This window comes from Ranitomeya variabilis, chromosome 2 (genome assembly GCF_051348905.1).
Source record: "Ranitomeya variabilis isolate aRanVar5 chromosome 2, aRanVar5.hap1, whole genome shotgun sequence".
Lineage (NCBI taxonomy): Eukaryota > Metazoa > Chordata > Amphibia > Anura > Dendrobatidae > Ranitomeya > Ranitomeya variabilis.
The window spans coordinates 1092514170-1092539411 of NC_135233.1; the positions used below are offsets into that span (position 1 = coordinate 1092514170).

Consider the following 25242-nt stretch of genomic DNA (forward strand, 5'->3'; position numbering starts at 1 on the left):
GAGCAAACAGAATGTGTCTGATTACAACGATGCCAGGCACTGGACTAAGGTTCCAGGAGGTTTATATAGCAACACCCCTGAACTAACGGCCCAGCTGGGTGCAAACTGAGGGAAGAAAATCCCAGAGTCATATCACTAGTAACCACAAGAGGGAGCCAAAAAGTCTAATTCACAACAAATACTGCCCCTATGTACAAGAATATAACTACTATAATACTTCCCCTATGTACAAGAATATAACCACTATAATACTGCCCCCTATGTACAAGAATATAACTACTATAATACTGTCCCCTATGTACAAGAATATAACTACTATAATACTGTCCCCTATGTACAAGAATATAACTAATATAATACTGCCCCTATGTACAAGAATATAACTACTATAATACTGCCCCTATGTACAAGAATATAACTACTATAATACTGCTCCCTATGTACAATAATATAACTATTATAATACTGCTCCTATATACAAGAATATAACTACTATAATACTGCTCCCTATGTACAAGAATATAACTACTATAATACTGCTCCTATATACAAGAATATAACTACTATAATACTGCCCCCATGTACAAGAATATAACTACTATAATACTGCTCCTATGTACAAGAATATAACGACTATAATACTGCTCCTATGTGCAAGAATGTAACTACTATAATACTGCCCCCTATATACAAGAATATAACTACTATAATACTGCCCCTATGTACAAGAATAAAACTACTATAATACTGCCCCTATATACAAGAATATAACTACTATAATACTGTCCCTATGTACAAGAATATAACTACTATAATACTGCTCCTATATACAAGAATATAACTACTATAATACTGCCCCTATGTACAAGAATATAACTACTATAATACTGCTCCCTATGTACAAGAATATAACTACTATAATACTGCTCCTATGTACAAGAATATAACTACTATAATTCTGCTCCTATGTACAAGAATATAACTACTATAATACTGCCCCTATGTACAAGAATATAACTACTATAATACTGCGCCTATATACAAGAATATAACTACTATAATACTGCCCCTAAGTACAAGAATATAACTACTATAATACTGCTCCTATATACAAGAATATAACTACTATAATACTGCCCCTATGTACAAGAATATAACTACTATAATACTGCTCCTATGTACAAGAATATAACTACTATAATACTGCCCCTATGTACAAGAATATAACTACTATAATACTGCCCCTATGTACAAGAATATAACTACTATAATACTGCCCCTATGTACAAGAATATAACTACTATAGTACTGCTCCCTATATACAAGAATATAACTACTATAATACTGCCCCTATGTACAAGAATATAACTACTATAATACTGCCCCTATGTACAAGAATATAACTACTATAATACTGCCCCTAAGTACAAGAATATAACTACTATAATACTGCTCCTATATACAAGAATATAACTATTATAATACTGCCCCTATGTACAAGAATATAACTACTATAGTACTGCTCCCTATATACAAGAATATAACTACTATAATACTGCCCCTATGTACAAGAATATAACTACTATAATACTGCCCCTATGTACAAGAATATAACTACTATAATACTGCTCCTATGTATAAGAATATAACTACTATAATACTGCTCCTATGTACAAGAATATAACTACTATAATACTGCCCCTATGTCCAAGAATATAACTACTATAATACTTCCCCTATGTACAAGAATATAACTACTATAATACTGCCCCCCCCCTATGTACAAGAATATAACTAATATAATACTGCCCCTATGTACAAGAATATAACTACTATAATACTGCCCCTATGTACAAGAATATAACTACTATAATACTGCTCCCTATGTACAATAATATAACTATTATAATACTGCTCCTATATACAAGAATATAACTACTATAATTCTGCTCCCTATGTACAAGAATATAACTACTATAATACTGCTCCTATATACAAGAATATAACTACTATAATACTGCCCCCATGTACAAGAATATAACTACTATAATACTGCTCCTATATACAAGAATATAACTACTATAATACTGCCCCTATGTACAAGAATATAACTACTATAATACTGCTCCTATATACAAGAATATAACTATTATAATACTGCCCCTATGTACAAGAATATAACTACTATAGTACTGCTCCCTATATACAAGAATATAACTACTATAATACTGCCCCTATGTACAAGAATATATCTACTATAATACTGCTCCTATGTACAAGAATATAACTACTATAATACTGCTCCTATGTACAAGAATATAACTACTATAATACTGCCCCTATGTACAAGAATATAACTACTATAATACTGCTCCTATGTACAAGAATATAACTACTATAATACTGCCCCTATGTACAGGAATATAACTACTATAATACTGCTCCTATGTACAAGAATATAACTACTATAATACTGCCCCTATGTACAAGAATATAACTACTATAATACTGCTCCTATGTACAAGAATATAACTACTATAATACTGCCCCCTATGTACAAGAATATAACTACTATAATACTGCCCCTATGTACAGGAATATAACTACTATAATACTGCTCCTATCCATATTTTCACATCTGCTGGTTCTATATTTGCTTCCCGTCTTCTCTGTAAATACAATGATGATTTCTCTTCTTCACGTTCCGTTTCTGACTCGTCCAATCAGATCTTCGGATAATTAGGCTTCAGATATTTAATTAATCGTGATACTAGTGATTATGACTGTGGCGTTTGTGCAGCACACAGCGCCCCCGCCTCCTCCTCTGATGCCAGGCACTGTGGGTATGTGGACCCCATGACGGTGCCAGCTGTGTCGGTGCTGAGTTGCTGCCGAGAGCTCGTACACATCAGCTGACGGTCACTGTTTTGCTGCTGAATGCACCAGACGCTCCCACCTGGCACCACCGCACGTGATGGCATTTGTTTGTTATTTTTTGTTGTTTTTTTTTTTAAGCCGTCACATTCTTGTGCTGAATGTATTCAGCACTGTATATTGTTGAGAAGCTTTGTTACTGGAGGCAGACAGATGGTCCATTGTGTGTCTGCTTAAATATGGGGAAGTGTGTCCCCACAGTAACTTAGCAAAGTTAAAAAAATAGTATCAAAAATCCTTTCCAGTTTTGGCCATTGTCTCACTGATCTCATATCAACTGCAATATCCTGGTGCAATATTCTGCTGGTGCAGTCACTGTGTACATACATTACATTACTGATCCTGAGTTACCTCCTGTATTATACTCCAGAGCTGCACTCACTATTCTGCTGGTGCAGTCACTGTGTGCATACATTACATTACTGATCCTGAGTTACCTCCTGTATTATACTCCAGAGCTGCGCTCACTATTCTGCTGGTGCAGTCACTGTGTACATACATTACATTACTGATCCTGAGTTACCTCCTGTATTATACCCCAGAGCTGCACTCACTATTCTGCTGGTGCAGTCACTGTGTACATACATTACATTACTGATCCTGAGTTACATCCTGTATTATACTCCAGAGCTGCACTCACTATTCTGCTGGTGCAGTCACTGTGTACATACATTACATTACTGATCCTGAGTTACATCCTGTATTATACCCCAGAGCTGCACTCACTATTCTGCTGGTGCAGTCACTGTGTACATATATTACATTACTGATCCTGAGTTACATCCTGTATTATACCCCAGAGCTGCACTCACTATTCTGCTGGTGCAGTCACTGTGTACATACATTACTGATCCTGAGTTACATCCTGTATTATACTCCAGAGCTGCACTCACTATTCTGCTGGTGCAGTCACTGTGTACATACATTACATTACTGATCCTGAGTTACATCCTGTATTATACCCCAGAGCTGCACTCACTATTCTGCTGGTGCAGTCACTGTGTACATATATTACATTACTGATCCTGAGTTACATCCTGTATTATACCCCAGAGCTGCACTCACTATTCTGCTGGTGAGTTACATCCTGTATTATACTCCAGAGCTGCACTCACTATTCTGCTGGTGCAGTCACTGTGTACATACATTACTGATCCTGAGTTACATCCTGTATTATACTCCAGAGCTGCACTCACTATTCTGCTGGTGCAGTCACTGTGTACATACATTACATTACTGATCCTGAGTTACATCCTGTATTATACTCCAGAGCAGCACTCACTGTTCTGCTGGTGCAGTCACTGTGTACATACATTACATTACTGATCCTGAGTCACATCCTGTATTATACTCCAGAGCTGCGCTCACTATTCTGCTGGTGCAGTCACTGTGTACATACATTACATTACTGATCCTGAGTTACATCCTGTATTATACTCCAGAGCTGCACTCACTATTCTGCTGGTGCAGTCACTGTGTACATGCATTACATTTCTTATCCTGAGTTACATCCTGTATTATACTCCAGAGCTGCACTCACTATTCTGCTGGTGCAGTCACTGTGTACATACATTACATTACTGATCCTGAGTTACATCCTGTATTATACTCCAGAGCTACACTCACTATTCTGCTGGTGCAGTCACTGTGTACATACATTACATTTCTTATCCTGAGTTACATCCTGTATTATACTCCAGAGCTGCACTCCCTATTCTGCTGGTGCAGTCACTGTGTACATACATTACATTACTGATCCTGAGTCACATCCTGTATTATACTCCAGAGCTGCACTCACTATTCTGCTGGTGCATTCACTGTGTACATATATTACATTACTGATCCTGAGTTACATCCTGTATTATACCCCAGAGCTGCACTCACTATTCTGCTGGTGAGTTACATCCTGTATTATACTCCAGAGCTGCACTCACTATTCTGCTGGTGCAGTCACTGTGTACATACATTACATTACTAATCCTGAGTTACATCCTGTATTATACCCCAGAGCTGCACTCACTATTCTGCTGGTGCAGTCACTGTGTACATATATTACATTACTGATCCTGAGTTACATCCTGTATTATACCCCAGAGCTGCACTCACTATTCTGCTGGTGAGTTACATCCTGTATTATACTCCAGAGCTGCACTCACTATTCTGCTGGTGCAGTCACTGTGTACATACATTACATTACTAATCCTGAGTTACATCCTGTATTATACCCCAGAGCTGCACTCACTATTCTGCTGGTGCAGTCACTGTGTACATACATTACATTACTGATCCTGAGTTACATCCTGTATTATACTGCAGAGCTGCACTCACTATTCTGCTGGTGCAGTCACTGTGTACATACATTACATTACTGATCCTGAGTTACATCCTGTATTATACCCCAGAGCTGCACTCACTATTCTGCTGGTGCAGTCACTGTGTACATATATTACATTACTGATCCTGAGTTACATCCTGTATTATACCCCAGAGCTGCACTCACTATTCTGCTGGTGAGTTACATCCTGTATTATACTCCAGAGCTGCACTCACTATTCTGCTGGTGCAGTCACTGTGTACATACATTACTGATCCTGAGTTATATCCTGTATTATACTCCAGAGCTGAACTCACTATTCTGCTGGTGCAGTCACTGTGTACATACATTACATTACTGATCCTGAGTTACATCCTGTATTATACTCCAGAGCAGCACTCACTGTTCTGCTGGTGCAGTCACTGTGTACATACATTACATTACTGATCCTGAGTCACATCCTGTATTATACTCCAGAGCTGCGCTCACTATTCTGCTGGTGCAGTCACTGTGTACATACATTACATTACTGATCCTGAGTTACATCCTGTATTATACTCCAGAGCTGCACTCACTATTCTGCTGGTGCAGTCACTGTGTACATGCATTACATTTCTTATCCTGAGTTACATCCTGTATTATACTCCAGAGCTGCACTCACTATTCTGCTGGTGCAGTCACTGTGTACATACATTACATTACTGATCCTGAGTTACATCCTGTATTATACTCCAGAGCTACACTCACTATTCTGCTGGTGCAGTCACTGTGTACATACATTACATTTCTTATCCTGAGTTACATCCTGTATTATACTCCAGAGCTGCACTCCCTATTCTGCTGGTGCAGTCACTGTGTACATACATTACATTACTGATCCTGAGTCACATCCTGTATTATACTCCAGAGCTGCACTCACTATTCTGCTGGTGCATTCACTGTGTACATATATTACATTACTGATCCTGAGTTACATCCTGTATTATACCCCAGAGCTGCACTCACTATTCTGCTGGTGAGTTACATCCTGTATTATACTCCAGAGCTGCACTCACTATTCTGCTGGTGCAGTCACTGTGTACATACATTACATTACTAATCCTGAGTTACATCCTGTATTATACCCCAGAGCTGCACTCACTATTCTGCTGGTGCAGTCACTGTGTACATATATTACATTACTGATCCTGAGTTACATCCTGTATTATACCCCAGAGCTGCACTCACTATTCTGCTGGTGAGTTACATCCTGTATTATACTCCAGAGCTGCACTCACTATTCTGCTGGTGCAGTCACTGTGTACATACATTACATTACTAATCCTGAGTTACATCCTGTATTATACCCCAGAGCTGCACTCACTATTCTGCTGGTGCAGTCACTGTGTACATACATTACATTACTGATCCTGAGTTACATCCTGTATTATACTGCAGAGCTGCACTCACTATTCTGCTGGTGCAGTCACTGTGTACATACATTACATTACTGATCCTGAGTTACATCCTGTATTATACCCCAGAGCTGCACTCACTATTCTGCTGGTGCAGTCACTGTGTACATATATTACATTACTGATCCTGAGTTACATCCTGTATTATACCCCAGAGCTGCACTCACTATTCTGCTGGTGAGTTACATCCTGTATTATACTCCAGAGCTGCACTCACTATTCTGCTGGTGCAGTCACTGTGTACATACATTACTGATCCTGAGTTATATCCTGTATTATACTCCAGAGCTGAACTCACTATTCTGCTGGTGCAGTCACTGTGTACATACATTACATTACTGATCCTGAGTTACATCCTGTATTATACTCCAGAGCAGCACTCACTGTTCTGCTGGTGCAGTCACTGTGTACATACATTACATTACTGATCCTGAGTCACATCCTGTATTATACTCCAGAGCTGCGCTCACTATTCTGCTGGTGCAGTCACTGTGTACATACATTACTGATCCTGAGTTACATCCTGTATTATACTCCAGAGCTGCACTCACTATTCTGCTGGTGCAGTCACTGTGTACATGCATTACATTTCTTATCCTGAGTTACATCCTGTATTATACTCCAGAGCTGCACTCACTATTCTGCTGGTGCAGTCACTGTGTACATACATTACATTACTGATCCTGAGTTACATCCTGTATTATACTCCAGAGCTACACTCACTATTCTGCTGGTGCAGTCACTGTATACATACATTACATTTCTTATCCTGAGTTACATCCTGTATTATACTCCAGAGCTGCACTCCCTATTCTGCTCGTGCAGTCACTGTGTACATACATTACATTACTGATCCTGAGTCACATCCTGTATTATACTCCAGAGCTGCACTCACTATTCTGCTGGTGCAGTCACTGTGTACATATATTACATTACTGATCCTGAGTTACATCCTGTATTATACCCCAGAGCTGCACTCACTATTCTGCTGGTGAGTTACATCCTGTATTATACTCCAGAGCTGCACTCACTATTCTGCTGGTACAGTCACTGTGTACATACATTACATTACTAATCCTGAGTTACATCCTGTATTATACCCCAGAGCTGCACTCACTATTCTGCTGGTGCAGTCACTGTGTACATATATTACATTACTGATCCTGAGTTACATCCTGTATTATACCCCAGAGCTGCACTCACTATTCTGCTGGTGCAGTCACTGTGTACATACATTACATTACTGATCCTGAGTTACATCCTGTATTATACTGCAGAGCTGCACTCACTATTCTGCTGGTGCAGTCACTGTGTACATACATTACATTACTGATCCTGAGTTACATCCTGTATTATACCCCAGAGCTGCACTCACTATTCTGCTGGTGCAGTCACTGTGTACATATATTACATTACTGATCCTGAGTTACATCCTGTATTATACCCCAGAGCTGCACTCACTATTCTGCTGGTGAGTTACATCCTGTATTATACTCCAGAGCTGCACTCACTATTCTGCTGGTGCAGTCACTGTGTACATACATTACTGATCCTGAGTTACATCCTGTATTATACTCCAGAGCTGCACTCACTATTCTGCTGGTGCAGTCACTGTGTACATACATTACATTACTGATCCTGAGTCACATCCTGTATTATACTCCAGAGCAGCACTCACTGTTCTGCTGGTGCAGTCACTGTGTACATACATTACATTACTGATCCTGAGTCACATCCTGTATTATACTCCAGAGCTGCGCTCACTATTCTGCTGGTGCAGTCACTGTGTACATACATTACATTACTGATCCTGAGTTACATCCTGTATTATACTCCAGAGCTGCACTCACTATTCTGCTGGTGCAGTCACTGTGTACATGCATTACATTTCTTATCCTGAGTTACATCCTGTATTATACTCCAGAGCTGCACTCACTATTCTGCTGGTGCAGTCACTGTGTACATACATTACATTACTGATCCTGAGTTACATCCTGTATTATACTCCAGAGCTACACTCACTATTCTGCTGGTGCAGTCACTGTGTACATACATTACATTTCTTATCCTGAGTTACATCCTGTATTATACTCCAGAGCTGCACTCCCTATTCTGCTGGTGCAGTCACTGTGTACATACATTACATTACTGATCCTGAGTCACATCCTGTATTATACTCCAGAGCTGCACTCACTATTCTGCTGGTGCAGTCACTGTGTACATATATTACATTACTGATCCTGAGTTACATCCTGTATTATACCCCAGAGCTGCACTCACTATTCTGCTGGTGAGTTACATCCTGTATTATACTCCAGAGCTGCACTCACTATTCTGCTGGTGCAGTCACTGTGTACATACATTACATTACTAATCCTGAGTTACATCCTGTATTATACCCCAGAGCTGCACTCACTATTCTGCTGGTGCAGTCACTGTGTACATATATTACATTACTGATCCTGAGTTACATCCTGTATTATACCCCAGAGCTGCACTCACTATTCTGCTGGTGAGTTACATCCTGTATTATACTCCAGAGCTGCACTCACTATTCTGCTGGTGCAGTCACTGTGTACATACATTACATTACTAATCCTGAGTTACATCCTGTATTATACCCCAGAGCTGCACTCACTATTCTGCTGGTGCAGTCACTGTGTACATACATTACATTACTGATCCTGAGTTACATCCTGTATTATACTGCAGAGCTGCACTCACTATTCTGCTGGTGCAGTCACTGTGTACATACATTACATTACTGATCCTGAGTTACATCCTGTATTATACCCCAGAGCTGCACTCACTATTCTGCTGGTGCAGTCACTGTGTACATATATTACATTACTGATCCTGAGTTACATCCTGTATTATACCCCAGAGCTGCACTCACTATTCTGCTGGTGAGTTACATCCTGTATTATACTCCAGAGCTGCACTCACTATTCTGCTGGTGCAGTCACTGTGTACATACATTACTGATCCTGAGTTACATCCTGTATTATACTCCAGAGCTGCACTCACTATTCTGCTGGTGCAGTCACTGTGTACATACATTACATTACTGATCCTGAGTTACATCCTGTATTATACCCCAGAGCTGCACTCACTATTCTGCTGGTGAGTTACATCCTGTATTATACTCCAGAGCTGCACTCACTATTCTGCTGGTGCAGTCACTTTGTACATACATTACATTACTAATCCTGAGTTACATCCTGTATTATACCCCAGAGCTGCACTCACTATTCTGCTGGTGCAGTCACTGTGTACATATATTACATTACTGATCCTGAGTTACATCCTGTATTATACCCCAGAGCTGCACTCACTATTCTGCTGGTGAGTTACATCCTGTATTATACTCCAGAGCTGCACTCACTATTCTGCTGGTGCAGTCACTGTGTACATACATTACATTACTAATCCTGAGTTACATCCTGTATTATACCCCAGAGCTGCACTCACTATTCTGCTGGTGCAGTCACTGTGTACATACATTACATTACTGATCCTGAGTTACATCCTGTATTATACTGCAGAGCTGCACTCACTATTCTGCTGGTGCAGTCACTGTGTACATACATTACATTACTGATCCTGAGTTACATCCTGTATTATACCCCAGAGCTGCACTCACTATTCTGCTGGTGCAGTCACTGTGTACATATATTACATTACTGATCCTGAGTTACATCCTGTATTATACCCCAGAGCTGCACTCACTATTCTGCTGGTGAGTTACATCCTGTATTATACTCCAGAGCAGCACTCACTGTTCTGCTGGTGCAGTCACTGTGTACATACATTACATTACTGATCCTGAGTCACATCCTGTATTATACTCCAGAGCTGCGCTCACTATTCTGCTGGTGCAGTCACTGTGTACATACATTACATTACTGATCCTGAGTTACATCCTGTATTATACTCCAGAGCTGCACTCACTATTCTGCTGGTGCAGTCACTGTGTACATGCATTACATTTCTTATCCTGAGTTACATCCTGTATTATACTCCAGAGCTGCACTCACTATTCTGCTGGTGCAGTCACTGTGTACATACATTACATTACTGATCCTGAGTTACATCCTGTATTATACTCCAGAGCTACACTCACTATTCTGCTGGTGCAGTCACTGTGTACATACATTACATTTCTTATCCTGAGTTACATCCTGTATTATACTCCAGAGCTGCACTCCCTATTCTGCTCGTGCAGTCACTGTGTACATACATTACATTACTGATCCTGAGTCACATCCTGTATTATACTCCAGAGCTGCACTCACTATTCTGCTGATGCAGTCACTGTGTACATATATTACATTACTGATCCTGAGTTACATCCTGTATTATACCCCAGAGCTGCACTCACTATTCTGCTGGTGAGTTACATCCTGTATTATACTCCAGAGCTGCACTCACTATTCTGCTGGTACAGTCACTGTGTACATACATTACATTACTAATCCTGAGTTACATCCTGTATTATACCCCAGAGCTGCACTCACTATTCTGCTGGTGCAGTCACTGTGTACATATATTACATTACTGATCCTGAGTTACATCCTGTATTATACCCCAGAGCTGCACTCACTATTCTGCTGGTGAGTTACATCCTGTATTATACTCCAGAGCTGCACTCACTATTCTGCTGGTGCAGTCACTGTGTACATACATTACATTACTAATCCTGAGTTACATCCTGTATTATACCCCAGAGCTGCACTCACTATTCTGCTGGTGCAGTCACTGTGTACATACATTACATTACTGATCCTGAGTTACATCCTGTATTATACTGCAGAGCTGCACTCACTATTCTGCTGGTGCAGTCACTGTGTACATACATTACATTACTGATCCTGAGTTACATCCTGTATTATACCCCAGAGCTGCACTCACTATTCTGCTGGTGCAGTCACTGTGTACATACATTACATTACTGATCCTGAGTTACATCCTGTATTATACTGCAGAGCTGCACTCACTATTCTGCTGGTGCAGTCACTGTGTACATACATTACATTACTGATCCTGAGTTACATCCTGTATTATACCCCAGAGCTGCACTCACTATTCTGCTGGTGCAGTCACTGTGTACATATATTACATTACTGATCCTGAGTTACATCCTGTATTATACCCCAGAGCTGCACTCACTATTCTGCTGGTGAGTTACATCCTGTATTATACTCCAGAGCTGCACTCACTATTCTGCTGGTGCAGTCACTGTGTACATACATTACTGATCCCGAGTTACATCCTGTATTATACTCCAGAGCTGCACTCACTATTCTGCTGGTGCAGTCACTGTGTACATACATTACATTACTGATCCTGAGTTACATCCTGTATTATACTCCAGAGCAGCACTCACTGTTCTGCTGGTGCAGTCACTGTGTACATACATTACATTACTGATCCTGAGTCACATCCTGTATTATACTCCAGAGCTGCGCTCACTATTCTGCTGGTGCAGTCACTGTGTACATACATTACATTACTGATCCTGAGTTACATCCTGTATTATACTCCAGAGCTGCACTCACTATTCTGCTGGTGCAGTCACTGTGTACATGCATTACATTTCTTATCCTGAGTTACATCCTGTATTATACTCCAGAGCTGCACTCACTATTCTGCTGGTGCAGTCACTGTGTACATACATTACATTACTGATCCTGAGTTACATCCTGTATTATACTCCAGAGCTACACTCACTATTCTGCTGGTGCAGTCACTGTGTACATACATTACATTTCTTATCCTGAGTTACATCCTGTATTATACTCCAGAGCTGCACTCCCTATTCTGCTCGTGCAGTCACTGTGTACATACATTACATTACTGATCCTGAGTCACATCCTGTATTATACTCCAGAGCTGCACTCACTATTCTGCTGGTGCAGTCACTGTGTACATATATTACATTACTGATCCTGAGTTACATCCTGTATTATACCCCAGAGCTGCACTCACTATTCTGCTGGTGAGTTACATCCTGTATTATACTCCAGAGCTGCACTCACTATTCTGCTGGTGCAGTCACTGTGTACATACATTACATTACTAATCCTGAGTTACATCCTGTATTATACCCCAGAGCTGCACTCACTATTCTGCTGGTGCAGTCACTGTGTACATATATTACATTACTGATCCTGAGTTACATCCTGTATTATACCCCAGAGATGCACTCACTATTCTGCTGGTGAGTTACATCCTGTATTATACTCCAGAGCTGCACTCACTATTCTGCTGGTGCAGTCACTGTGTACATACATTACATTACTAATCCTGAGTTACATCCTGTATTATACCCCAGAGCTGCACTCACTATTCTGCTGGTGCAGTCACTGTGTACATACATTACATTACTGATCCTGAGTTACATCCTGTATTATACTGCAGAGCTGCACTCACTATTCTGCTGGTGCAGTCACTGTGTACATACATTACATTACTGATCCTGAGTTACATCCTGTATTATACCCCAGAGCTGCACTCACTATTCTGCTGGTGCAGTCACTGTGTACATATATTACATTACTGATCCTGAGTTACATCCTGTATTATACCCCAGAGCTGCACTCACTATTCTGCTGGTGAGTTACATCCTGTATTATACTCCAGAGCTGCACTCACTATTCTGCTGGTGCAGTCACTGTGTACATACATTACTGATCCTGAGTTACATCCTGTATTATACTCCAGAGCTGCACTCACTATTCTGCTGGTGCAGTCACTGTGTACATACATTACATTACTGATCCTGAGTTACATCCTGTATTATACTCCAGAGCAGCACTCACTGTTCTGCTGGTGCAGTCACTGTGTACATACATTACATTACTGATCCTGAGTCACATCCTGTATTATACTCCAGAGCTGCGCTCACTATTCTGCTGGTGCAGTCACTGTGTACATACATTACATTACTGATCCTGAGTTACATCCTGTATTATACCCCAGAGCTGCACTCACTATTCTGCTGGTGAGTTACATCCTGTATTATACTCCAGAGCTGCGCTCACTATTCTGCTGGTGCAGTCACTGTGTACATACATTACATTACTGATCCTGAGTTACATCCTGTATTACACTCCAGAGCTGCACTCACTATTCTGCTGGTGCAGTCACTGTGTACATGCATTACATTTCTTATCCTGAGTTACATCCTGTATTATACTCCAGAGCTGCACTCACTATTCTGCTGGTGCAGTCACTGTGTACATACATTACATTACTGATCCTGAGTTACATCCTGTATTATACTCCAGAGCTACACTCACTATTCTGCTGGTGCAGTCACTGTGTACATACATTACATTTCTTATCCTGAGTTACATCCTGTATTATACTCCAGAGCTGCACTCCCTATTCTGCTCGTGCAGTCACTGTGTACATACATTACATTACTGATCCTGAGTCACATCCTGTATTATACTCCAGAGCTGCACTCACTATTCTGCTGGTGCAGTCACTGTGTACATATATTACATTACTGATCCTGAGTTACATCCTGTATTATACCCCAGAGCTGCACTCACTATTCTGCTGGTGAGTTACATCCTGTATTATACTCCAGAGCTGCACTCACTATTCTGCTGGTGCAGTCACTGTGTACATACATTACATTACTAATCCTGAGTTACATCCTGTATTATACCCCAGAGCTGCACTCACTATTCTGCTGGTGCAGTCACTGTGTACATATATTACATTACTGATCCTGAGTTACATCCTGTATTATACCCCAGAGCTGCACTCACTATTCTGCTGGTGAGTTACATCCTGTATTATACTCCAGAGCTGCACTCACTATTCTGCTGGTGCAGTCACTGTGTACATACATTACATTACTAATCCTGAGTTACATCCTGTATTATACCCCAGAGCTGCACTCACTATTCTGCTGGTGCAGTCACTGTGTACATACATTACATTACTGATCCTGAGTTACATCCTGTATTATACTGCAGAGCTGCACTCACTATTCTGCTGGTGCAGTCACTGTGTACATACATTACATTACTGATCCTGAGTTACATCCTGTATTATACCCCAGAGCTGCACTCACTATTCTGCTGGTGCAGTCACTGTGTACATATATTACATTACTGATCCTGAGTTACATCCTGTATTATACCCCAGAGCTGCACTCACTATTCTGCTGGTGAGTTACATCCTGTATTATACTCCAGAGCTGCACTCACTATTCTGCTGGTGCAGTCACTGTGTACATACATTACTGATCCTGAGTTACATCCTGTATTATACTCCAGAGCTGCACTCACTATTCTGCTGGTGCAGTCACTGTGTACATACATTACATTACTGATCCTGAGTTACATCCTGTATTATACTCCAGAGCAGCACTCACTGTTCTGCTGGTGCAGTCACTGTGTACATACATTACATTACTGATCCTGAGTCACATCCTGTATTATACTCCAGAGCTGCGCTCACTATTCTGCTGGTGCAGTCACTGTGTACATACATTACATTACTGATCCTGAGTTACATCCTGTATTATACCCCAGAGCTGCACTCACTATTCTGCTGGTGAGTTACATCCTGTATTATACTCCAGAGCTGCACTCACTATTCTGCTGGTGCAGTCACTGTGTACATACATTACTGATCCTGAGTTACATCCTGTATTATACTCCAGAGCTGCACTCACTATTCTGCTGGTGCAGTCACTGTGTACATACATTACATTACTGATCCTGAGTTACATCCTGTATTATACTCCAGAGCAGCACTCACTGTTCTGCTGGTGCAGTCACTGTGTACATACATTACATTACTGATCCTGAGTCACATCCTGTATTATACTCCAGAGCTGCGCTCACTATTCTGCTGGTGCAGTCACTGTGTACATACATTACATTACTGATCCTGAGTTACATCCTGTATTATACTCCAGAGCTGCACTCACTATTCTGCTGGTGCAGTCACTGTGTACATGCATTACATTTCTTATCCTGAGTTACATCCTGTATTATACTCCAGAGCTGCACTCCCTATTCTGCTCGTGCAGTCACTGTGTACATACATTACATTACTGATCCTGAGTCACATCCTGTATTATACTCCAGAGCTGCACTCACTATTCTGCTGGTGCAGTCACTGTGTACATATATTACATTACTGATCCTGAGTTACATCCTGTATTATACCCCAGAGCTGCACTCACTATTCTGCTGGTGAGTTACATCCTGTATTATACTCCAGAGCTGCACTCACTATTCTGCTGGTGCAGTCACTGTGTACATACATTACATTACTAATCCTGAGTTACATCCTGTATTATACCCCAGAGCTGCACTCACTATTCTGCTGGTGCAGTCACTGTGTACATATATTACATTACTGATCCTGAGTTACATCCTGTATTATACCCCAGAGCTGCACTCACTATTCTGCTGGTGAGTTACATCCTGTATTATACTCCAGAGCTGCACTCACTATTCTGCTGGTGCAGTCACTGTGTACATACATTACATTACTAATCCTGAGTTACATCCTGTATTATACCCCAGAGCTGCACTCACTATTCTGCTGGTGCAGTCACTGTGTACATACATTACATTACTGATCCTGAGTTACATCCTGTATTATACTGCAGAGCTGCACTCACTATTCTGCTGGTGCAGTCACTGTGTACATACATTACATTACTGATCCTGAGTTACATCCTGTATTATACCCCAGAGCTGCACTCACTATTCTGCTGGTGCAGTCACTGTGTACATACATTACTGATCCTGAGTTACATCCTGTATTATACTCCAGAGCTGCACTCACTATTCTGCTGGTGCAGTCACTGTGTACATACATTACATTACTGATCCTGAGTTACATCCTGTATTATACTCCAGAGCAGCACTCACTGTTCTGCTGGTGCAGTCACTGTGTACATACATTACATTACTGATCCTGAGTCACATCCTGTATTATACTCCAGAGCTGCGCTCACTATTCTGCTGGTGCAGTCACTGTGTACATACATTACATTACTGATCCTGAGTTACATCCTGTATTATACTCCAGAGCTGCACTCACTATTCTGCTGGTGCAGTCACTGTGTACATGCATTACATTTCTTATCCTGAGTTACATCCTGTATTATACTCCAGAGCTGCACTCACTATTCTGCTGGTGCAGTCACTGTGTACATACATTACATTACTGATCCTGAGTCACATCCTGTATTATACTCCAGAGCTGCACTCACTATTCTGCTGGTGCAGTCACTGTGTACATGCATTACATTTCTTATCCTGAGTTACATCCTGTATTATACTCCAGAGCTGCACTCACTATTCTGCTGGTGCAGTCACTGTGTACATACATTACATTACTGATCCTGAGTTACATCCTGTATTATACTCCAGAGCTACACTCACTATTCTGCTGGTGCAGTCACTGTGTACATACATTACATTACTGATCCTGAGTTACATCCTGTATTATACCCCAGAGCTGCACTCACTATTCTGCTGCTGCAGTCACTGTGTACATACATTACATTTCTTATCCTGAGTTACATCCTGTATTATACTCCAGAGCTGCACTCACTATTCTGCTGGTGCAGTCACTGTGTACATACATTACATTACTGATCCTGAGTCACATCCTGTATTATACTCCAGAGCTGCACTCACTATTCTGCTGGTGCAGTCACTGTGTACATGCATTACATTTCTTATCCTGAGTTACATCCTGTGTTATACTCCAGAGCTGCACTCGCTGTTCTGCTGGCGTAGTTGGTATGTAGTCTACATACATTACACACAGTTTTTGGTCCTCGGTGTGGATTGTATGACATTTTGGGTTGTCTGCTTCACCCCATCAACATTATTCCTCCCTTTTTAGCACGATATGACCACACTTTTTTGAAGTTTTGCTTTAAAGAGGAGCCATCGTTTTTTTTTGTTTTTTTTTTTAAATAAATCATTTGCACATGTGAAATAAGAGACTTTGTAATATTGTTTATCAGAGAAATCTGCTTCGTCCTCGGCTCATTATTCTTTCTCAAAGTTGTTATTTCAGTGGTAAAATGTGACTTATTGAGTAAGAATTTCCCATTACGGAGATGGGAGTTGGTGCTGGTGAAGTTCTATGGAGAAGTGTAACTGGTGTCAGGGGAATATGTGGCAGAATGTGTCCCGCTCCTCCATAGAATTGTACAAGCACCAACCGTCGTCTCCGGCCTCAGTAATGGGAGATTCTGTCCTCACTGAATACGGATTGGACACATGAATTGGGAACGATCCGTCCGGGAGGAGAACGAGGCGGAATTCTCTGCTGAGATTTGATACAAAGTTTCTTATTTTCATGTTTACGATTTATTTATGAAATAATCAGTTATTGTAACATTCTGGATATTTCCTATAAATCTGTTCTCACTGATCCGAGTCCCTTCCCCCGGAGCGGCCGGGGAGCTTTCCATCAGCTGACGGTGACCTCAATCTGTGCGAGGCGAAATCCTCACTAAAAGGTTTATAAGCATCGAAATAATATGAAAGATGAAAACCCGGTCACATGGTCGCCTGCCCCGAAAATACCCGCTGTCACCAGCCTCTGCCCCTGACTACTACCACCAGCATGCTGCAAGGAGTTGTTCCACCCCAGTCGCTGAGCCATGGCTTTCAGAGGGTTTCCAGTAGCGCAGAGTATTTCAGGAGAAGTGTACATGTACAACCTTGGTGTGAGAAGTGGGGACCACAGCAGCACAGAGTGTTTAAGAAGGGTGTGATAATTCACAGGAAGGTCCAGATTCACCCTTAGTGTAAGAAGTGAAGACCACAGCAGCACAGAGTGTTTAAGAAGGGTGTGATAATTCACGGGAAGGTCACAGATTTAGACGTGGTGTAAGGAGTGTGACAGTGGGACACAGGGTTCTGACTTGGTTTTTGGCTTTTTGATGTGGAAGCAGAAATGTGGCGCTGAGTCTGCTGCTTCTCCCGGGTTTTCTGTCCCTGCCGTGTAGTCTCTGTTCCGCCATAGATTGCTGACTCCGCTCGCCTCTATGGAGCCGGAATAGCGATATAAGAGATATAACGGGAGGTTCTTAAAGGGGCAAATGGAGAATAAGCATATTACATAAAGAGGGGAAAAAAGTATTTAGTCAGCGATCAATTGTGCAAGTTCTCCCACTTATAAAGATGAGAGCGGCCTGTAACTGACATCATAGGTAGAACACAACTATGAGAGTCACAATGAGAAAACAAATCCAGAAAATCACCGCATCTGATTTGGTAAGATTTTATTTTGCAAATTATGGTGGAAAATAAGTTTTGATCATTAACAAAAGTTCATCTGAATATTTTGCTATATATCCTTTGCTGGCAATGACAGAGGTGAAACGTTTTCTGTAAGTCTTCACACGGTTGGCACACACTGTTGGTGGTATGTTGCCCACTCCTCCATGCAGATCTCCTGGTTGGCACACAGTGTTGGTGGTATGTTGGCCCATTCCTCCATACAGATCTCCCGGTTGGCACACACTGTTGGTGGTATGTTGCCCACTCCTCCATGCAGATCTCCTGGTTGGCACACAGTGTTGGTGGTATGTTGGCCCATTCCTCCATACAGATCTCCCGGTTGGCACACACTGTTGGTGGTATGTTGCCCACTCCTCCATGCAGATCTCCTGGTTGGCACACAGTGTTGTTGGTATGTTGGCCCATTCCTCCATACAGATCTCCTGGTTGGCACACACTGTTGGTGGTATGTTGCCCACTCCTCCATGCAGATCTCCTGGTTGGCACACACTGTTGGTGGTATGTTGCCCACTCCTCCATGCAGATCTCCTGGTTGGCACACACTGTTGGTGGTATGTTGCCCACTCCTCCATGCAGATCTCCTGGTTGGCACACACTGTCGGTGGTATGTTGCCCACTCCTCCATGCAGGTCTCCTCTAGAGCAGTGATGTTTTGGGCCGGTCGCTGGGCACTGATGCAATGATGCAGAATCAGGTGACCAATCCATAACTGGCTGAAGGCCGCCGCAGGGACGTATATTCACTGTATACGCGGATAGACCCCACAATATGTGCACTAGGTAACATACAGTCGTGGCCGAACGTGTTATATACAGATTAATTTCATTTGTGTTTATTGGAACAACACAGAAAAAAAGCTGAGAAAAAAGGCAAATTGGACATAATTTTACACAAAATCCCCAAAATGTTCCGGACAGAATTGTTGGCGCCCTCCTTAATATTTGGTTACACGCCCTTTGGAATAAATAACTGCAATCAGTCGCTTCCTATAACCACCAACAAGCTTCTTACACCTCTCAGCTGGAATTTCGGACTCCTCTTCTCTTACAAGCTGCTCGTGGTCTCTCATATGTGAAGGCGCCTTCCCCCAACAGCAATTTTAAGATCTTTCCACAGGTGATCGATGGGATTTAGATCCGGACTCATTGCTGCCACTTCAGAACTCTCCAGCGCTTTCTTTCCATCAATTTTGGGAGCTTTTTGACATATGCTTGGAGTCATTGCCCTGCTGGAAGACCCATGATTTGAGACACAAACCCAGCTTTCCTGACAATGGGCACTACATTGTGACCCAAAATCCTTTGACGATCTTCAGATTTCATGATGCCTTGCACACAGTCAAGGCTCCCAGTGCCAGAGGCAGCAAAACAACCTTAAGACATATTTGAACCTCCGCCATATTTGACTGTAGGTACTGTGTTCTTTTCTTTGTAGGCCTCATTCTGCTTTCAGTAATCAGTAGAATGATGTGCTTTACCTAAAAGCTCTACCTTGGTCTCATCTGTCCACAAGACACTTTCTCAGAAGGATTTTGGTTTACATGCATTCTGACAAACTGCAGTCTAGTTTTTTTATGTCTCTTTGTCAACACTGGGGTCCTCCTTGGTCTCCTGCAATAGCGTTTCATCTCATTCACATGTGGACGGATAGCTCGCTCTGACACTGATGCCCCCTGAGCCTGCAGGACAGCTTGAATTTCTTTGGATCTTGATTGGGGCTTATCCACCATCCAGTCTATCCTGCATTGTAACCTTTCATCATTTTTTCTTTGCCGTCCACGTCGATTAGCTACAGTGCTATGGGTTGTAAATTTCTTGATTATGTTGATTATGTTGCTCACAGGGAACATCAGGATCTCTGGAGATGGACTTGTAACCTTGAGATTGTTGATAATTTTTGAAAAAATGTTGGTTCTCGTGTCCTCAGACAGTTCTCCTCGTTCTGTTCTCCAAACTTAGTGTCACAGACACACAATGCAAAGATTGTGTCAACTTCTCCCCTTTTTCCCTGGTTCCTGGTGTGATTTTCTATTTGAAGACAAAAGAAAAAATCCAGCTCACCATAGTTGTAGTCCCTGGAGGCTCGGAGCACGGAAACACTGTGTCAAGGTGTGAGGAATGCAGGAAATAGAAAAAAATCCAGCTCAACGAGATGGTGAAAAAGCAAAGTCTTGGTACTTTATTCACTTCATATCAAAAAATAGAGGATAAAACAACAGCAGATTGTGAGCCCTCGCGGGCAGGGTCCTCACTCCTCCTGTACCAGTTATGACTTGTATTGTTCAAGATTATTGTACTTGTTTTTATTATGTATACCCCTCCTCACTTGTAAAGCGCCATGGAATAAATGGCGCTATAACAATTAATAATAATAATAATAATAATAATAACAGCACAATATAATTAAAAACACTATCTACGCGTTTCTGGTGACATAGCACCCTTAGTCATGACTAAGGGTGCTATGTCACCAGAAACGCGTAGATAGTGTTTTCTCGTTGAGCTGGATTTTTTTCTATTTCCGTGATTTTCTATTGCCCACTCCTGTTACTTGCCACAGGTGAGTTTGAACGAGCATCACATGCTTGGAATAAGGTTGTTTACCCACAATTTTTTGAAAGGTGCCAACAATATTGTCCATCCTATTTTGGGGGTTTTGTGCAAAATTATGTCCAGTTTTCCTTTTTTTGTCCTCAGTTTTTTTTGTGTTTTTCCAATACACACAAAGGAAATAAACATGTGGATAACAAAACCTGTGTAATTGCAATAATTCTTTGGAAGAACTATTTCATTTTCTGAAACAAATGCAATTGTGTCAACACTTTGGTCAGGTGGTCATTATATTCTACTGCCAGCCGTGGGAAGGAACAGATTACGGTTTTTGTGGAGGTGTCGGTGCCCTGATTTTGGAACATTTGGAATCCTCGGTGTTCTGGTAGATGACTCATAGCTGGAGCCGGGCATCATGCGACACTCAGCACTGGAGATAACACACATTATACCCGCTGATCACAACTCCCGCCGCCCGCAGAGACAGCAATGACGGCTAATTCTAAGGACTATCTCTGCTACCAGTGACATTCACCGCCCCTGTCTCTGCACAAAAGACCATGTGCCACTGTGTCAGGGGGAGAACATTATTAGCGCCATTAACCCTGAGAATTCCAATATAATATCCCTCCACCCCACATACTAAAAGGGACAAAGGCACAGAAGCTTACACAGTGTGCCAGCCAGCAATCCCCCATAACAATGCGTCATCCACAGATCCCCCATAACAGTGCAGCATCCACATATCCCCTATAACAGTGCATCATCCACAGATCCCCATAACAGTGCGTCATCCACAGATCCCCCATAACAGTGCAGCATCCACAGATCCCCCATAACAGTGCCTCATCCACAGATCCCCCATAACAGTACGGCATCCACAGATCCCCCATAACAGTGCAGCATCCACAGATCCCCTATAACAGTGCATCATCCACAGATCCCCATAACAGTGCGTCATCCACAGATCCCCCATAACAGTGCGTCATCCACAGATCCCCATAACAGGGCGTCATCCACAGATCCCCCATAACAGTGCGTCATCCACATCCCCCATAACAGAACGTCATCCACAGATCCCCCATAACAGTGCATCATCCACAGATCCCCCATAACAGAGCGGAATCCACAGATCCCCCATAACAGTGCGTCATCCACAGATCCCCATAACAGTGCGGCATCCAGAGATCCCCCATAACAGTGCGGCATCCACAGATCCCCCATAACAGTGCGTCATCCTCAGATCCCCCATAACAGTGCGTCATCCACAGATCCACCATAACAGTGCGGCATCCACAGATCCACCATAACAGTGCGTCATCCTCAGATCCCCCATAACAGTGCGGCATCCACAGATCCCCCATAACAGTGCGTCATCCACAGATCCCCATAACAGTGCGTCATCCTCAGATCCCCATAACAGTGCGTCATCCTCAGATCCCCCATAACAGTGCGTCATCCTCAGATCCCCCATAAGTGTGTCATCCACAGATTCCCCATAACAGTGCGTCATCCTCAGATCCCCCATAACAGTGCGTCATCCTCAGATCCCCCATAACAGTGCGTCATCCACAGATCCTCCGTAACAGTGCGTCATCCACAGATCCCCATAACAGTGCGTCATCCACAGATCCCCCATAACAGTGCGTCATCCACAGATCCCCCATAACAGTGCGTCATCCACAGATCCCCCATAACAGTGCATCATCCACATATCCCCCATAACATTGCGTCATCCACAGATCCCCCATAACAGTGCGTCATCCACAGATCCCCCATAACAGTGCGTCATCCACAGATCTACCATAACAGTGCGTCATCCTCAGATCCCCCATAACAGTGCGTCATCCACAGATCCCCCATAACAGTGCGTCATCCACAGATCCACCATAACAGTGCGTCATCCACAGATCCCCCATAACAGTACGTCATCCTCAGATCCCCCATAACAGTGCGTCATCCTCAGATCCCCCATAACAGTGCGTCATCCACAGATCCCCAATAACAGTGCGTCATCCACAGATCCCCCATAACATTGCGTCATCCACAGATCCCCCAAGGACTAAGGTTGTAGACTTAGTTCTAGCTGTAGTCATGGTTGTAGTCGCAGTCATGGTTCTAGTTATATTAATGGTATAGTAGAAGCCAAAGCTCTACCTGCAGTCACGGTTGTATTTGTTGTGATGGTTCTTGCTGTAGTCTTGGTCATAGTTTTCGCTCTAGTACTATTCTTGGTTGTAGCCATAATTCTAGCTCTAGTCTTTTTTCAGTCGTGCTTACAGTTCTAGTTCTGTAGTAATGGTCATGTTGTGGTTATAGCTCTATTAGTATTCATGGTTGTAGTCATGGTCATAGTCCGAGCTCTGGTCTTGGTTCCAGGTACAGTCTTAGTTCTAGCTGTAGTCATAGGTGTACTTGTAGCCGTAGTTCTAGCTCCAGTCATAGTTGTAATCATAGTTCTGGTTGTGATTGTAGCCGTAGTTTTGGTTGTAGTCTTAATCTTGGTTCTAGTACTACTTATGGTTGTAATTGTGGTCATATTCTATCAGTATTCATGGTTGTAGTTGTAGCACTGACTGTCCACTTATAGTTTCTTACTCTACTCCATTATACACCTAATTTCCATCATTTTAATGTCTGTGTTCTCTCTTCAGGCCTGTGCTGCTGTGGAGCGCTGCGTCCTCGCTACAAGAGACTTGTGGACAATATCTTCCCGGAGGATTCAGAGGTGAGAGCTCCGGGTAATTTATGTATTTTTATGTTGATTTCCCCTTATTGTAGCAAACAGCACCACTCTTGTCACGTAGGTTATGTCTGACAGCACCACTCTTCTCATGTGGGTTATGTCTGATAGCAGTACTCTTGTCACATGGGTTATGTCTGACAGCACCACTCTTGTCACGTGGGTTATGTCTGACAGCACCACTCTTGTCACGTTGGTTATGTCTGACAGCACCACTCTTGTCACGTGGGTTATGTCTGACAGCACCACTCTTGTCACGTAGGTTATGTCTGACAGCACCACTCTTCTCATGTGGGTTATGTCTGATAGCACTACTCTTGTCACATGGGTTATGTCTGACAGCACCACTCTTGTCACGTGGGTTATGTCTGACAGCACCACTCTTGTCACGTGGGTTATGTCTGACAGCACTACTCTTGTCACGTGGGTTATGTCTGACAGCACCACTCTTGTCACGTGTGTTATGTCTGACAGCACCACTCTTGTCACGTGGGTTATGTCTGACAGCACCAATCTTGTCACGTTGGTTATGTCTGACAGCACTACTCTTGTCACGTGGGTTATGTCTGACAGCACTACTCTTGTCACGTGGGTTATGTCTGACAGCACCACTCTTGTCACGTGGGTTATGTCTGACAGCACCACTCTTGTCACGTTGGTTATGTCTGATAGCACTACTCTTGTCACGTGGGTTATGTCTGACAGCACCACTCTTGTCACGTTGGTTATGTCTGACAGCACCACTCTTGTCACGTTGGTTATGCCTGATAGCACCACTCTTGTCACGTGGGTTATGTCTGACAGTACCACTCTTGTCACGTTGGTTATGTCTCACAGCACCACTCTTGTCACATGGGTTATGTCTGATAGCACCACTCTTGTCACGTTGGTTATGCCTGATAGCACCACTCTTGTCACGTTGGTTATGTCTCACAGCACCACT

General features: G+C 42.4%; 1 protein-coding gene across 5 annotated transcripts in view; it reads left to right on the forward strand.

The window, feature by feature from the left end:
- Nucleotides 1-25242, forward strand: part of EFR3B (EFR3 homolog B) — a 109409-nt gene that overhangs the window by 31940 nt on the left and 52227 nt on the right. For all 5 annotated transcript variants that reach the window (XM_077291768.1, XM_077291771.1, XM_077291769.1 and 2 more), the window contains exon 2: nt 24211-24284. In XM_077291768.1, coding sequence (XP_077147883.1) covers nt 24211-24284 — 74 coding nt within the window. The remainder of the gene's footprint in view (nt 1-24210; nt 24285-25242) is intronic.